The sequence below is a fragment of the Pipistrellus hanaki genome (genome assembly GCF_964339955.1).
Source record: "Pipistrellus hanaki genome assembly, chromosome: 6".
In the NCBI taxonomy this organism is placed as follows: domain Eukaryota; kingdom Metazoa; phylum Chordata; class Mammalia; order Chiroptera; family Vespertilionidae; genus Pipistrellus; species Pipistrellus hanaki.
In genome coordinates, this window is record NC_140508.1 from 18,212,490 (window position 1) to 18,230,456 (window position 17,967).

The window sequence follows — 17,967 nt, forward strand, 5'->3', positions numbered from 1 at the left end:
TTGCCTTATGCATTATCAAGAAAATTGCTAGCTCAATTCTGATTCCAAAGTCTTCATTGTGCGATACTGTGAACAAGACACAGCTTGATTTGCAAAGGCAGGGCAGGGCCAGTGGTGGGGCCAACTGGAAAAAAAATATTATTTTGAGCCATTGTATTGTCACTGAAGGAATATATTCATAAAGTGCCAGACATATAGACTATGTTGATGTGTGTTCACTAAGTATTCAGAGACGCTTAGCATCTGTGTTTCTTTATGAATTCTTCCATTATTCAGAGAACTTGCTATTTCTATGCTAGGTACTCCATTAAATAAAAACATACACTTTTATCAGATTTTCCTCCCACTGGGACAAAATCTGTATCCTTAGACATTGTTCCCATTGGTCCTAGTTTGGTCCCAAGATTTAATAATTATAAACTAAAATGTTCAAGTCTGTGATAGGTTATATATGCAAAGCGGATGGCTAACGATGAAAACATATACAAATGAGTCAAGTAAAATGCAAATTGAATGTGCTCAGTTACACTTTTTAAATACAATGCTAACTTCGGATATGGCTGATAGGACGGACAGCAGGCTGATCAGAACGTGTGTGAATAGCTAACGGAGAGCCACGGTATTAGCTTAAGAAGGTTGAGCTGGGACGTTCTTCTGCCTGAAAGGGTTCAGGCTGGTGTAAAATTGCAAGTTTCACAGCCGGTGGGAAAAGACCTGACCTTGAGTCCAGGATCTGAGAAGTTGCAGTTCATTTGAGAGGGGATTCCCGGAAGCACCGGGAGAGCGGTGAGGAAGAGAGAAAGAGAGGGTAGAGTACTAGTACCGTGTTTCCCTGAAAATAAGACATCCTCCGAAAATAAGACCTACTTACAGGTTTTCTTCTTAGTGAAATATAAGGCATTCCCCCGAAAATAAGGCCCCCCTTATAGATCAAATAATGATTCCCACAGGAATGACGGTCTATCTCCAGACTCTTGATATTGCAATAAACAAGCCATTCAAAGACAATTTGAGCATGGAAATTAATGACTACATTGAAAATAGAATGGAGAGAAATCAGCGTGGAAACTTTGAGAAACCTAAACTGCAAGAAGTTGTGACTTGGGTGAAGAATTCATGGGAGAAAATCACTGACAGTTGCATTGCAAATGCACTGCGAGCAGGCTACCTTGACAAGAAGTACTCGTTTAAAGACAGTGCTATTGCTAAACATGAGAGATTTGGTCCACTGATTCTGAAAGAAATGGAGTCACAAAAAATTCACCAGGAAATTCAGGAATTGGATTGTTATGATGATGTTCCAGAAGATGATGACATGATTGTCATTGAATAAATGAGTAAATTCTCGATGCTGTAGGATTCACAGTTTGTCTGGTTTATGTTGACAACCACCATACTGCCATACCATATACAGATAATAAATTTCCTTTATTTTCATTTAGCAATAAATGTGTACCGTATTCTTCTTCATGGAAAAATAAGACATCCCCTGAAAATAAGACCTAGCACATCTTTGGGAGCAAAAATTAATATAAGACACTGTCTTATTTTCGGGGAAACAAGGTATGTGTCATTGCACAGCGCAGCACTGTGGACAGCTGGAACTTAACTCTGCGGAGGAACTGGGGGAAACAGTCTCACACGCCTGCCTCCCAGGTCTCCCACCGGAAGCATGGGTATTTATGCCCTATCACGTGTGTGTGTTTTCACAGCAGCGTCTTGGCGTGGGTTCCCTGAGAAGCAGACTTGGAGTCGAGGATTCCTGTTCAACCATTTACCTTGAAAGCAGTAAGAGAAGAAAGTAGTGAGGAGGCAGTGATGTGAGACAGGGAAGGAGAGCCTGTGCTCGGTGTGTTAGCTCCTGGCAGTCCTGGCCTGCCTCTGGCACAGGGCAGAGTGGCCAGCCAGTTCCAAATCCCACAGATGCAGAGGTGAAGAGTCCACAGGTGGAACTTGTTCAGAGCACACCCAATAGTCTTGAGGCAGGACAGAAAGAAGTGAGGGGAAAAATACCGACAAGTGGGATGAGGAAGTAGGGACGGACTTCACAGGCCACTGAGCCCTTTCCTCAGAGCCCCCGCCTCCACATCTGACACTTCTGCCGTGGTCACCAAAGTCAACAACAACAGGAACTTGCTACTGTCAGCTCATTCCAAGGTGGAGATAAAAAACTGACCAGGGGCCCACCTCCAAACTCATTATATCAGCATTATAATGAAAATCGACACTACAAATAGAAGGGGGGGGGGGGCAAGGAGGACCAATACAAGAACAGACCATATTAGGAACAAGACCCCCACCCCACCCGAAGGTGGAGAAAGAATTTGGTGCCACAAAGTTCAAAAACCGGGATCATGTAAAATCCCAGGAACTGACCGTGTGCACAACTCACTCCAGCTGGCCTGCATCCGCTTGGACATGCACTCTTGCTTCTTTCAGAGCAGCACCCTGACCCTGACATCTCTTTCTCTCCCTGAATAAAACTTGCTTTTGTTCTTACTCCGACTTGATCTGGAAACTTTTTCTGCGTGAGTCAAGAGCCTCGAGGTCTCCTGACACGTGAAAGGTCCGGGACCATGCCAGGCAGGGCCAGTGCCCCGTATTGCTGGTCTGGTGACAGACCTAGGGATATGCCACTGAGAACCCATTAAAAAGTGCTAATCCAATATGTTGTTGAAGCAAAAAAAAAAAAAAAAAAAAAAATGGACCATGTATCTAGTGTAGTAAAACCCACTGGAGTTTTCAGTCAAAGCCATCTTACCTAAGTTACCTGGACAAGCAGAGAGGACTGGAGCTGGATACTGGGTTAGCCCCTGATGAGCTTTATAACCTTGCATGAGCTTGGGCAGGCATAAAAAGGAAACCATGTCACCTATCCTAGCTCTCTCATCAACTTAAAGGAATAAAATGAGAAGATATATATGAAAATCCTTTGAAAAAAAGCACTGGATAAAATACAAGGTATAAGGCACAATGATGTATGCCCATCTGAACCAAGAATTTTAGTTCATATTTTAGAGAAATTATATTTCCTTTAACTTGAGACTTTCATCAGGAAAAAAAAAAGAAAAAAAAAAAGAAAAAGAAAAAAAAAACACGAACAGGAGATCATAGAATTTTCTCTGGAGCCTCATTCTTTGTTGTTGATAGGAAGATGGCAGCAAATGTGGTGATGACTCTTTTCTTAGACATAATGAGCTCTTGATTATTTGTGGATCCATCCCTGCGTTATTTGGAAGGCTACAATAGTGCTCCCTGGTGAAAATTTCATAATCATCTTTGTGTCAGTGAACATAAAACTAGATTTTCATAAATAAACAAGGCACAGAAGATAACACAAGTTTCCTCATTTCCTTAATGTAACATCCTTTTTTGAGATCAACTAATTTTAAGTAAAAATATTAAAGGCCATAGAGAGAAATAGAACTTCTTTTCAGCTCCCATATCTCTGAGGGCTTTTGCTAAACAGGGATATACTAGATTATGTGTGTTTTTAAGTCTAAATTTTAAATGTTGTTCTCCCCATAAGTTTCCAAAATAGAAACTTTCCATTCATTCTATATATATCTGGCACGATCATCAGTAGCCTCAAAGCTTCTCAGGAACACACTGGAAAAGACTATATCATTTCAACTTTATATATATATATATATATATATATATATATATATATATGTGTGTGTGTGTGTGTGTATACATATACATATACATATACATATACATATACATATACATATACATATATATATATATATATATATATATATATATATTGATTTCAGAGAGGAAGAAAGAGGGAGAGAGGGATAGAAACATCAATGATGAGAGAGAATTATTGATTGGCTGCCTCCTTCACATCCCACACTGAGGATCGAACTTGCAACCCGGGCATTTGCCCCAATCAGGAATTGAGCCATGACCTACTGGTTTATAGGTTGACATTCAACCACTGAGCCAAAGGGTGTGGGGGGAGAGGGGAGCAACTTAAAAATTTTTAGGACTTACTCTGTACTTGGCACTGAGTTAAGTACATCTTATAGATCCTAACATTTAATCTTCCCAACAATTCTTTGGGTTAGAGACTATTTTTTATCTCCATTTTATACATGAGAAAATTGATCCATAAAACCTATTTAATGCCACTTTCTTTAAGAATTTACACATTTGAAAAATGGCAATAATAAATTATGACTGAAGATTGCCTCATGCTGAAAAGTTCCCTTATTGCACTCCAACATCTCTTTGCTAGGAAGCATGAGCGAGTCAGCCTTCACTATTAAAAAACAACGGCCTCAAATCTCTTTTTTGGGAAGAGTACAGTCTTCAGTGCAAAAAGGAAACCGCCTCTGCATTGGTGGCTGGACATTCAGATGAGCTCTGTGCACTCGGTTTCCATCAAGAGAATGACAGCACATGCTATTGTTTAGATTAACAAGAGCTTTCCCACCACCCAGTGTGTTTTCTCTTTCTTTCTTTCTTTCTTTTATTTTTTATTTAACAATCTTGATATATAATCTTGCAGAAAGTGGAACAATTCAAAATGCCCAGATTTTGACTTGGGAAGACTCAAGAGGGTGAAAGGCCAATCACAAAGAAATAACAATTGCTAACAACAATGACCAACATTTATTGAGCACTAGAGTAAAGCTCTTGACATGGATGATCTCAGTGAAACTTCACAACTCTTCTGTGTAGGTGGTATCACTATGGTTCCTATTTTACAAATGAAGAAACCCTGGTGTAGAAAGTGAATTAACATACCTTGCCTGCATCTGTCTGATTTAAGACCCGAAACATTTAACTGCAAAGATACCCAGGAATGCAGTAAGATCTCATTAAATAAAAATACCAAAGTTTGAGATTACCTAATTTCACTTGGTGAAAATCCTGATACAGACAATGTTTTAAAATCAATTTTGTTATTTCAGATGGGTAGGAAGAAATTAAGTAAGTAAAAGTGACTATTTGATTAAATAGGCCAGTACCATTGCAAAAATAATAATTTGCTAACGACATAAACACAAAGCACCAACTGGTAGGATTAAAACTTAAAGGCATATAGAACTTCTTGAGTTACTGATTTGAAAAATTCACTCATTATAATTATGTTTGCATGTATATGTAAAATCATTAAATATTACCAATCATTTCACCATAAACAATCTAAAGGCAGACATTCTGGATTTAGGAAACCTTAAATTGCAAGGCCACTATGTTTAACTAAACTAAAATTTTAAAATTTAGACTATCTGAGCTCAAGGATATGTGCACAATGATTTGATTAGCCATGGGGAAAACCTATACCTTTAAGAGAATTTCAGAAGGAAATATAAAATTAGTTCCATCGATTAGGAAATCACAGTTGTGTATAGGCATGGATTTAATTTCTGACACATTCCTGTGATAGCCTCTGTACCTAGACTTCCTTGAAAGCTTAGGTCTCCTGGTTGCTCCAGAACGTCATCAGGATGTGGGTCGCAGAATCCGTGGAAGGGCCCCAAGTCAAAGCACTCATGTAGGAGCTCCATGTTCACTCTTGAGCACACGCTCATGAACCCAACAGCTACACCTTCCACCTGCAACATCCAAAATATCTAGTTACTCTATCAGTCCTCAAATGAATTCTCAGCATGGAACTTTCATGAGTCCATAGCATAGTGGGTGATTGGACCAACGTAGTTTGGCAAGTACTTTGAGGCATTTGAGGGAGGGAGCAGTGCTTTCCTTCAGCAGCTCTAGTGTCCAGCACAATGCATGGCACACACAACACACTCAAAACAATCCTATATAATAAAAGCCTAATATGCAAATTGTCCCCTCGACCAGGAGTTCAACCAGGAGTTCGGCCAGGGAATGGGGCCAGCAGCCAACTGTGAGAAGGGAGGCAGGCCCCTGCTGATGGCAGCAGGCAGCCAACAGAGGAAGGGAGATCCTGGCTGGCAGCCTGCAGCAACTAGGGATCCCAGATTTTGTGCACTGGGCCTCTAGTGTTCAACAGGTGACCATGGTCAGCAATCCTATCCAATTCTGGATACCTAACATAGGGAAGTTGCCAGAGAGTTCTTGAAGAAAAACTATTTGGAACTTAACATGTGCCCTCTTGGCCCAGGCAGTGCCCCGCCTGCCCCATATCCTTTGCATTATCCCACTGCAAGCCTAGCCTTCTGTCCACTCTCCTCCTCGGTACCATGCACAGTTCTCAAAGACCCCATGCACAGTTCTCAAAGACCAGCCATTGTTCCCGTGTCCATCTGATTGACTCCTGATTCAGAGAAAAGTTCATGGTCACTCACTCTTTACCAGGTGGGAACTCTTTGATTTTCTTGAATTCATTTATTTGCTTAGATGGTCTCAGAGGGAGGAGAGGTGAGGATAAAGGTTTGGTGGAAATGTCTGAGCAAGGTAAACTCGTGGGTCTAATCTAAAAATGCATCTATCACCTTCCAGCATCATAATAGCTACCTGTGCGAACCTCTTACAATGGTCCCCATGATTTTAGGCCTTTGATGAGAAAGACATAGTTAGGATTAAGAATGTGATAGTATCTGCCGAAACTGGTTTGGCTCAATGGATAGAGCGTCGGCTTGGGGACTGGGGGGTCCCGGGTTCGATTCCGGTCAAGGGCATGTACCTTGGTTGTGGGCATATCCCCAGTAGGGGGTGTGCAAGAGGCAGCTGGTCGATGACTCTCTCTCATCGATGTTTCTAACTCTCTATCTCTCTCCCTTCCTCTCTGTACAAAACCAATAAAAAATATTAAAAAAAAAAAAAAAAGAATGTGATAGTATGATATAATAAGGAATTTATATCTGGTCTTCATCCCTGATCCAAGAGCAAGCTCCTAAAACACTTGCAATTTCCTAAAAGGCGCATCTTAAGTTTTTCATAATAGCCAGTTTCAAGGATACCTGAGTTTAGGCTAATAAGGTGACTCTGAAAAAGGGGGCTAGTTGTCAGAGGAATGAAACCTGTGATTTGAGGGTTGGGACTTTCAGTCCCACCCCTCATCTCAAGAGAGGGGAGAGGGGCCAGAGATTAAGTTCAATCACCAATAGCCAATAATATAATCAACCATTCGTGGAACTACCATAAAAACCCCTAAACAACTGGGTTAAGGAGTTTTTGGTTTAGTGAAACTCATTGAGGTGCTTGGAGGTGATGTGCTCAAAGAGAGCAAGAAAACTCACCCCTCCCACACACACACACATACACCTTGCTCTATGTATCTTTTCCATTTGACTGTTCCTGAGCTGTATCTTTTTTTAAAATTAATTTTTATTGGTTGAGAGAGAGAGAGAGAGAGAGAGAGAGAGAGAGAGAGAGAGAGAAACATCAATGATTAGTTGTATCCTTCATGCCCCTCTACCAGGGAGAGAGCCTGAAACTCAGGCTGGAATTGAACTGGCAACCTTTTGGTGAATGGGATCAAGCCCAACCAACCGAGCCACACTGGCCAGGGCCCGAGTTGTATCTTTTATAATGAACTGTGGTAGTAATTAAAACATTTCCCTGTGTGCCAAAACCGGTTTGGCTCAATGGATGGAGTGTAGGCTTGGGGACTGAAGGGTCCCGGGTTCGATTCCGGTCAAAAGCATGTACCTTGGTTGCGGGCATATCCCTAGGGGGTGTGCAGGAGGCAGCTAATCAATGACTCTCTCTCATTGATGTTTCTAACTCTCTATCTCCCTCCCTTCTTCTCTGTACAAAATCAATAAAATATATATATTTTTTAAATTTTCCCCTGTGTTCTGTGAGCTGTACTATTAAATTAGTGAACCCAAGGAGGGGGTTGTGGGAACCCCTGATTTGTCGCCAGTCAGGAGTACAGGTGGCAATCTGGGGCTTGTGACTGGCGTCTGAAGTGGGAGCAGTCTTGTGGGTATGAGCTCTAAAGGTGTGGGTCTGTGCCGACTCCAGGTAGTGTCAGAACAGAGCTGCAGGACACCCAGTGGTGCCTTGAGAGCTGAAGAACTAGTTGGTATGGATGGAAAACTTATTTGGTGTCAGAGGGCTGTGATTAGAGGAAACAAGTTATCTTTTAATGAGTAACAAGCTAATCTGCACCTATGATTGGTACTAAAATATAAATTAAGAAATTTAATTCTATCATATTCCACATTAAGAGATGACTGTTGTTGAAATTCTTTATTACAGTATATCTATTAAATAATTCTATACTTCATTCTTCTCCATAAGATAAGCATTTAAAATTTTAAAAGAGAGTGAGAGAAAATGTATAGTTTCTTGGTTAACTAATCTTATTGTGGTAATTATTTTGTAATATGTACATATATCAAATCATTATGTTGTACACTTAAATTTATACAACGATATATGTCAATTATATCAGTAAAAGTGGAAAAAATAAATCTCATATAAATAATTCCTGCTGATTATTACATGGGTTTGAAGCAAATTCTGGTTAACTGGTTTGACTGCCAGTTCTTACCGTAATAGAAACTAGCATTTATCCCTCAAGTTTTTAGCCTTTTTGGGGGGATAAATATTCCACTAAAAAAGTAGAACTCAATAATCATAGGCATTCCCTAGTCCCCAAAATGTAGCATCATCCCATAAATGCCCATTTGGAGAAAATGATTAATATTTTAACACAATTTCCTACTGGTGTGCCACAAGAATTTTAAAAACATGTAATAATTGTCTATTTAATCAGGGGCACTGACCTCTTTTCCTTTAGATTGACAAATGAAAAATTAAAAAGACAACAACACTGACTGGTGTGGCTCAGTTGGTTGAGTATTGACCAGTACACCAAAAAGTCACCGGTTTGATTCCCGGTGTGGACACATACCCTGGTTGCAGGCTTAATCCCGGTAGGGAGTGTGCAGGAGGTAGCCAATCAGTGTTTCTATCTCTCCCTCTCCCTACCTCTCTCTCTAAAATAAATAAAAGCACTTTTTAAAAAATGACAACAGCTAACACAGCAAAAGTGGACTGTTGTGAATGCTCTGTCCCAAACCATAAATATATAGATCATATAACGGAATCACATCTTATTGGTCATGTCACATAAGATTGCATCTTTTCTTCTTTTAAAATATATTTTATTGATTCTTTACAGAGAGGAAGGGAGAGAGAGAGTTAGAAACATCAATGAGAGATAAATATCAATCAGCTGCCTCTTGCACATCCCCTACTGGGGATGTGCCCACAACCAAGGTACATGACCTCCACCAGAATCCAACCTGGGACCCTTGAGTCTGCAGACCGACGCTCTATCCACTGAGTCAAACCGGTTAGGGCAAGATTACATCTGATTAGTTAATTCTTGGTACCAGAACTTCTTATATACAAGTATTGGCACCCAATTTTTTCAAACAGCATAGGTAATTACTATTATTATTATTATTTTTGGTAAATCATTCAAAATTATACCTATATTTTTGGTCAGATTAACAAGAAGTATATTTTTTAATGTGCCACATAACTTTAGTAATTAGTTTGTGTGTCATGAGATGAAAAAGTTGGAAATCATTGTTTTAGCCTACTAAAGCAGAAAATTAAGCTACAATAATGCTCAATCTTTTAAATGGCACAGAAAAATTAGGTATTAAACTAATGTTCTCAAATGTGCCTTCTAGTTTAAAACCATTTGTTTGCAAACATATGTTTGAAAAATACATGTGATATTTCCTTTATTTTCTCTTTAATGCTTAAATATAAGGGGATGATCAGAAAATTAATTTTTCCATGCATATTCTTTTCTTTACCGGCTCCCCAAAATGATACCAGCTAGCTGTAAAAGGCTGAATTTACACAGCTGTTTTATAAAGCCATTGACACTTTAATAAAAGTCCAAAATAAACATTTTAATTTTTTCCCCAAATAACAAGAGATTGTTTGTCTTGTTTGCACTCATGAACAAAGGCTGGGTAGCTGCAGTTGTCTGGCTTCTCTGTAATTGTAGGCCCAAGACTCAGCAGACGCTGATTAACCAATCCATCTACCATATGTGCAGAGAGAGGCGGCCAGCCTCCCTCTCGGCAGGGAAAATTGGCATCCATCTTGGTTCACATGGAGATGTCCTTCTAATCTGCAGCCACGCTGGCACAAAGAAACTTCGATGGCCTGAAATACCTTTCGCTGGCTTCGTGGCGAGCTGCATGCGCATGATAAGAATGTATTATTTATAAGACTGCTGTTAGTAATGAGCTATTACACTAATGGCTCATTGTGTTTGGAATTTGATTTCAAATGGCATGGATCACACATTCTGATGAAAATGAGAAAAACATGTTTTGCCATTAGAAACAAAGATTTAACATTCTCCAATTCTACAACCTGTTATATTCCCATCATTCATCCCGGGTTGTGACAATTCACAAAAGTTCACAATTATGGACTGCTCCCGAGCAAGGACATACTGTGGACGTGTCCGCTGTTTCCTTTGAGTTTCTTTCAAATAACTATTTTGATTTGAGAAACACTGCTCTGAATTATGAATTTGTGGAAGTGTTCCAATGCACCTTTTTATGAATATGTTTCCCCAAAACAATAAATGGGTGTAATGGACTGTTTTCATCTGTACAATGAAAAGGCGTTGATTGCTGGCGGCTACCTACCACCCAGGTGACAGGAATACTTTCTGCCACGAAGGAGTCTTCAATTTTCTTATACTGCAGAGTGAAACCGTAAGTTTTGTTGTTGTTGTGATCCACATGATGGTACATAAGGTGCAGTGGTCTTGTCCTCACAGGCAGGTCCATTTATAGACACATGTGCACTGTATCGAACATGCTTCCATCAAAAAGGCCCTATGGTCATTCATCCCTTTGGGTGGCAATACTCCACAATTGGGTAGCCCTCGCTGTGAACAGTGCCAGCTTTGATCCCCTCTTCCTTATGCCAAGGGCATGGCTGAGATGGCAGGCTCTGTCTGCACACGGGTCAGCGGTGCCTACACCATGGATAATGCCAAAGCAGACACCCCGCCATCTGTCTCTAGGAGCTGCCCTTGGCCTCTAACTTCCCTTCCCAGAAATCTCAGTTTGGAGTAAACACCAGATGACAAGGTAAGCCAGGGCAAAGTTATGAAAAGCAACTTGCAGCAAAGTGATGACTCCAAAGTAGCTATCAAGCCAAAGAATGTCCTCACAGTTAAAAACCTTTAATTAAGGGCTTTGCACACGGCACAGGCATAACTCTCAGACACTCTACATGCAGGGCCTGTAACTACTGTGAGCTGGGCTGGTAAGAGACAGACGTGATGCACTGTGTTCTATTATCTCTGGTCAACTGGAGTCACATAGAAGCATGGGAAACAAGTAAATGCCTAATTGGCATTTTGGGGGGGAAAGCCCTGTCTTGCAGCAAATTCCAATTTCTGTGATATAAATACTCCCATTGTGGCCAATTGTAAACTACCGATGTAATGTCACTGGACAGGGAGCTGGAAAGGGATGCCCAGTAGCCACCATTATATAGTATTTCCACTCTACAGAGACCACGGACATAAACCTAAAGAGCACAGGTATTAGTAAAATAATCAGGAAGTGATGGGTATTGAGCATTTATTAGCTTTGTTTTTAATATAATTTATTACACTGTAAGTTTATAAATTTAATTTTTAATAATGGCTGTGTTTAACAACCAGCTTGCAAAATTACTGAAGACTTAACAATTGGCTCTTGTAAGCCAGAGAGAGAGCTAATTCCAGCATACCACTGCCTAAAGGGCCAACCTGAGGAAGTCTAGGGGATTGGGAGAATGAATGATACAGGGAGACAGGGGGGAGGACCGTGACAGCACTGATTTTGAACCTGAAAAGGCTTAATTAACTGGATACAGTTTGGCACAGACTGAAGATCTGCTCCCATATCCTAAAATGGTTTCCTCCCGCCGAAACCGGTTTGGCTCAGTGGATAGAGCATCGGTCTGCGGACTGAAGGGTCCCAGGTTCGATTCCGGTCAAGGGCATGTACCTTGGTTGCGGGCACATCCCCAGTAGGGAGTGTGCAGGAGGCAGCTGGTTGAGGTTTCTCTCTCATCAATGTTTCTAGCTCTCTGTCCCTATCCCTTCCTCTCTGTAAAAAATCAATAAAATATATATATATATATTTTTTTTTAAATGTTTTCCTCCCTATTGAGGGGTCTTGTTTCTGCCTTTCCATTTGAGACTGAGTCTGTGGTCTCATCTCCAAAGAACACAAAGCTTCTGGTGTCTGAGGCAGCACGACCTCTTGGTGATTGGCTCTCTAGAGACACCAAAGGGTCCTTGCAGAGTTGGGATTGCAATTTTAAGCCTACAACTTTCATCTGATGGCTACACACAATAAAAATGTGTAACATACGACTAGAGAAAGAACAAATGTGAGTGTCTTCCCACTGCAGCTGCTCTTCAGGAGCACTAACTCAAATGATTTAGGTTGAAGCTAGCACCTTGGAAGCAGAAGCAAAAAATTAAAAGCCTTCTCCAGAGTGATGTCAGCATCAAGGCAGCTTAAAGATATCCATCATTTTGTTCCCCAATTCAACAGCAAATATTTAGCATCTATCGTTGAACAAAAGTGCCTATGAAATCCAGTACCATTTATAACAGGACCTGGAAGGAGTCTTGCCTACTGTGCATCAGGACATAGGCAGACAGTCATCAGTCCTGGCTATGGACCATGTGTGACCTTATGAACTGGCTCCAGCACCTCTTGGTGTGGTCTGGGAGCCACTGACTTAATCACTCGCAGAGGAGAGAGCCTTTGTGAAGGGACATGTTTCTAGAGAACTTCTGGGACTTCATTGAAGCAAAAAAAAAGTCTGAATTTGGACAAACTAGAGTAGGTAAAAGGAACAGTTTGACATTAACCATGTCACCCATCACCAAGGAGACACAGATTAGTGCCAAGATATCTCTTTCTTGAGGTGGGGAAAGGGATAGCATATGAGCAAGTAAGGGACTTGTTTAATTTCACCCCATTCATGTGTACTAAATAGGGGCACCAAAACTGGGGTGGGGTGGGTGAAAAGTCTAGGAAAACAACAGATAGAATTCTTGGAGAACATTAAAGAAACACAAACCATAAATATGTTGTAAATTCTACCAAGAAGTTCACCCATGACCTACTGGTAATGTATCACCCATGAATCCTCCCAACTGGCCCATGAGCATGCCCAGCTCTCTGCTCCTCACCAATATACCACCCTACCCCCATGGCTAGCTCCCTTGCATGTTTCCAGCAGCAGCATGAGCAGGCTTTGGCAGATGGCTAATGAGCAAATGCAGAAAATTACTTAAAGCAGTGGGCCAGAGAAAGACCACAAACTTGAGTTTAGTGCCATCTTTGGGAAAAGAGGCTATCAATACTCGGCCTGCTGCTTCTCAAGATTCAGAGACTACATATGAGCTTAAGAATTCTGCCATAAGAGAAAGCAAGAAACATGGAGCAGATGTATTCACAGGATATCCAAGAAACCTCAGAATTCCTTATAGGGATAATGGAGATATTTCACCTATGAAGGAGATGAGGGCTACTTCAAAAGTGAAGCCAGTAACACAAAATTCCAAGGAACATTTAAAAAGCAAGGAAATATGACACTATCAAGTATCACAATTATCTTATAGTAACCCAATTCAAAGAGATGGAGATCTCTGACTTACCACATCAAGAACTAAAATAACTATTTAAAAGGACCTTAATGAACTACATGAAAGAACAGAAAGACAGTTCAAGAAAATCGGGAAAACAATACACACACACACACACACACACACACACACACACACTGAGAAGTTTAATAAAGAGACAGAAATAAAAAATTTAAAAGAAATTTTGGTTCTGAATAATACAATGAATGAAACAAAACAAAATGCAATAGAGAGCATCAACACAAGACTAAAATCAAGCAGAAGAAGTAACCAGTGAGATCAAAGACAGGATCTTGGAAATTATCCAGTAATAGAAAAACAAAGAAGAATGAAAAAGAGAGGAAAAAGTCTAATTGATCTAGAAATATTATAATAATAATAATAAAAAGATCAATTTGCAATCATTGGATTTCCAGAGAGAGAAAAAGGGAAGGGGTGGGGGGGGGCAGAAAGCTTATTTTTGAAGAGCTTATTTAAGAAGAGCTGAGAACATCTCAAATCTAGGGAGAGATTTGTATATCAAAGTTCATAAAAGTCCTAAGTCACCAAAGTAAACTTCAAAAGATCCCCTCCAAGTCACATTTAATAAAATGTCAAAAATAAAAGACAAGTAGAGAATCTTGAAAGTAGCAAGAGACAAGAAGCTGCAATTTATTATAAGGCTATCTTAGCAGAAACCGTACAGGGCAAGAGAGCATGAATGATATATTCAAAGTGCTGGAACAAAACCCTGCCAACCAAGAACATTTTACCCAAAAAAGCTATCCTTCCAAAATGAAAGGTAGATAAAGACTTTCCCAGAAAAACAAAAGCTGAGGGAGTTCATCACCACTAGATCACCATACAAGAAATACTGAAAGGACTTCTTTAAACTGAAATGAAAGGACACTAATCAGTACCATGAGAACATATGAAAATATACAACACACTGACAAAGGTAAGTATATAGTCAAATTCAGAATTCTCTAATACTGTAATATGGTGGAATGTTGAAACTTAACTCTATTATAAAGGTTAAAGTCCAAAAGTATTAAAAATAAAAATAGCTATAATTTATTAATAAATACACAATATTTAAAAAGGTAAATAGTGACATTGAAACAAAAGGTTAAAATTTTTGTATACGATCAAAGTTAAGTTGTTATCAGCATAAAATAGACTACTACATGTATAACATTTTATGTAAGCCTCAAGTAATCAATAATTACTCTAAATGTAAATGGATTATACTACATGTATAAAATTTTATGTAAGCCTCATTGTTAGAAGCAAAAACCTGCAGTAGATCCCAAAAAAGAATATAAGCATACCACTACAGAAAACCAATAATTAACAAAAGAAGGCAGAAAGAGATAATTAAATGAATAGGGTACTACAAAAAAAGAAAACAATAACTCCTTACCTATCAATAATTACTCTAAATGTAAATGGATTATAATCTCCAATCAAAAGATAGAGAGTGGCTGGATGAATAAGAAAGCAAGACCCAACTACAGCTGCCTACAAGAGACTCACTTAGTTCTAATGCTAAAGTGGAGAGACGGGGGTGGGGGCCAGGGAGGAGGGAGGATGTTCCATGCAAGTGAAAACCAAAAGAAAGCAGGGGTACTTGTATCAGACAAAATAGACACTAAGCCAAGCATGGTAACAAGAAACAAAGAAGGTCATTATATAATTATAAAGGGTTCAGTTCATCAAGAAGATATAACAATCATAAATATAAATATAAGCACATATATGTGTGTGTGTGTGTATATATCTATGTGTGTGTGTGTGTGTGTGTGTGTGTGTGTGTACCCAACATATCCGGCTACTTAAATATATTAAGCAAATACTAAAAGATATGAAGGAAAAAATAGACAACAATACAAGAATAGTAGGAAACTTTAATATCCCAAACATTGGATAGAACATCCAGATAGAAAATCAACAAGGAAACGTTGGACTAGATTGATACTTTAGATCAAATGAACCTAACTGAAATAAATATACAGAACACTCAGTGGATTTTTCAGGCCTCAGGCAAGATTCCAGAAGAAGTTTAAGTTTAAAAAATTTGACTCTCAAAAGAAATTTCAATCGTTGTACTGTTGATATTTGGCTCTGTTGATTAATGAGTTTGCCAACCATTGGGCTATACCATTTCATAATCCCACCAGCAATATATGAGGGTTACAATTTCTCCACATCTTTATCCACACTTGTTACTGTCCTCTTTTATTATAACCATCCTAGCAGGCATAAAGTGGCAGAATCAGGACACTCGTAGGGCATATCCCAAGTGATGGGGGTTACAGGGCAAGGATAGTACAAAGTGGGGAAGACAGCCTGAGGGGTCATGAAGCCCCCGGGTGCAGTGGGGACAGTGCTGGGCTGGCGGGCACCAGGACAACGCTTATTTCTCCCATTTCTGTCACTAAGCGTATCCCTGGGGGGCTAATCACCAACCTCACACACGACAGCATGGTTCTCCTTGTCTTGGGCCTCTATTAGTTCAGCCAGAAAGTATTCGCCATATGTTGCTCTCAGAATTGTGTCATGTTGCATAAATATTGGCATGAGATCGTCATGATCTTCCACCCTGTTTAACAGAAAGACTTTAGTTCAGTGTTCTTTCTTTAAAAGGAGCACCTCTGTGCCAGGCCCTGTTCTAAATGCCAGGAATACAACAACATGCAGGTGAAACGAGCTTCCACTCTAATAGGAGAGGCAGATGGTGAAAATGTAACAAACACATCACTTCACACATTTCAACAATGACAGTGCTCTGGGATGGAGAGTGATGGGGTCGAGTGATCAGGGAAAACCTACCTCTCTGAGGAGGGATGTCAGAGTTGGGACCTGAATGAGGAGAAGGAGAGGAAGCTATGAGGAGACCGGGGGTGGAAACTTGCTGGCAGAGGGAACACACTCGGCATGTTCGATTGTGAAAGGTAGAGCAGCTTGTCATGAGCCAAAGAACAAGATGCTGGGGAAAGCATTGCCCAAATGTGCTCCAAAGAACACTGCTCCTGTGCCATTGTCCCCAGAATCCTCTTCCTCCCCCCAAAAGAATTCCTGCGATATCTTGACACTTCACATGCAGGGGAAAATACTGACTTAAAGGCAATGAAGTTCTGCTCACCATCCATTCTCAGGACCCTCTACAGCGGTGGTTCTCAACCTTTTTAATTCCATGATCCTTTAATACAGTTCCTCATGTTGTAGTGACCCCCAACCATAAAATTATTTTTGTTGCTACTTCATAACAGTAGTTTTGCTACTGTTATGAATCATAATGTAAATATCTGTGTTTTCCAATGGTCTTAGGTGACCCTGCTAGCTGTTCTCAAGCTGTGGGTCACAACCCACAGGTTGACAACTGCTGCTGTAGTGTCTACAGTGACCTTGACAACCAATGTGTGTGTGTGTGTGTGTGTGTGTGTGTGTGTGTGTGTGTGGTGGAGAGAGAACCCAAAAACCAGATTTATGGCAACATAATGATGTTAGCCTTGGATCCATTTTGCTTCCATATTTAACAGTCTTTTCTTTTTAGTACATTCTTAGTTATATTTAATGTTCTATTTTACTCTTGAAGATGTTCTTATACTTTTATCCTGATACTTTTCTTGTTAAAAATATACACATTTGCATTATATTTTTGTATATATCTCATTTAGCTACTAACCTCCTCCCATTCATTTCTTTACTATGGCATCTTCATTATCCCACTTTATCTTCTTTTTATATAAATATATAAATATATAAATATATAAATATATAAATATATAAATATATAAATATATAAATATATATATATATATATATATATATATATATATATATAATTGATTTTTTACAGAGAGGAAGGGAGAAAGATAGAGAGCTAGAAACATGGATGAGAGAGAGTCATGGATCAGCTGCCTCTTGCACGCCCCCCACCGGGGATGTGCCCGCAACCAACGTACATGCCCTTGACCGAAATCTGATGCTCTATCCACTGAACCAAACCGGTTTCGGCCCACTTTATCTTCTTTATGTTCTCTTTTATGTTAATAGTAGCTCCACCTATGGAGTGATTAGTATGTATATAAAGCTCAGGGACTTTCTTTATCCAGATTATCATGGCAACCGCAGGAGGAGGGCACCATAGTCACTCCTCAGATGGAGGAGAGCAAGGCTCATGGGGATGATGGAATGCTTTGCCTGAGACCATAGAAATAGGTGGCAGCAGAGCTATGCTAAGAACTCAGGTCAGCTGATCTGGACCCAGCCATCACATGCTACACTCAGCCAAGGAGGCACTTCAAAAATCTTCCTTTAAGTAGGCATTCCTTTTGAAAACTGGCAGCAAGAAACACAAGCCATTGAGAGGAGAGACTTTGGCT

At 39.9% G+C, this 17,967-nt stretch overlaps 1 protein-coding gene across 1 annotated transcript in view; it reads right to left on the bottom strand.

The window, feature by feature from the left end:
- The window catches only part of CFAP61 (cilia and flagella associated protein 61), a 226,504-nt gene that overhangs the window by 185,441 nt on the left and 23,096 nt on the right, over window positions 1-17,967 (bottom strand). Inside the window, exons 7-8 of the mRNA XM_084888800.1 lie at window positions 16,049-16,181; window positions 5,417-5,576 (exon numbers count right to left, since the gene is read on the bottom strand). Of these exons, the coding sequence (XP_084744926.1) occupies window positions 5,417-5,576; window positions 16,049-16,181 (293 nt within the window). The remainder of the gene's footprint in view (window positions 1-5,416; window positions 5,577-16,048; window positions 16,182-17,967) is intronic.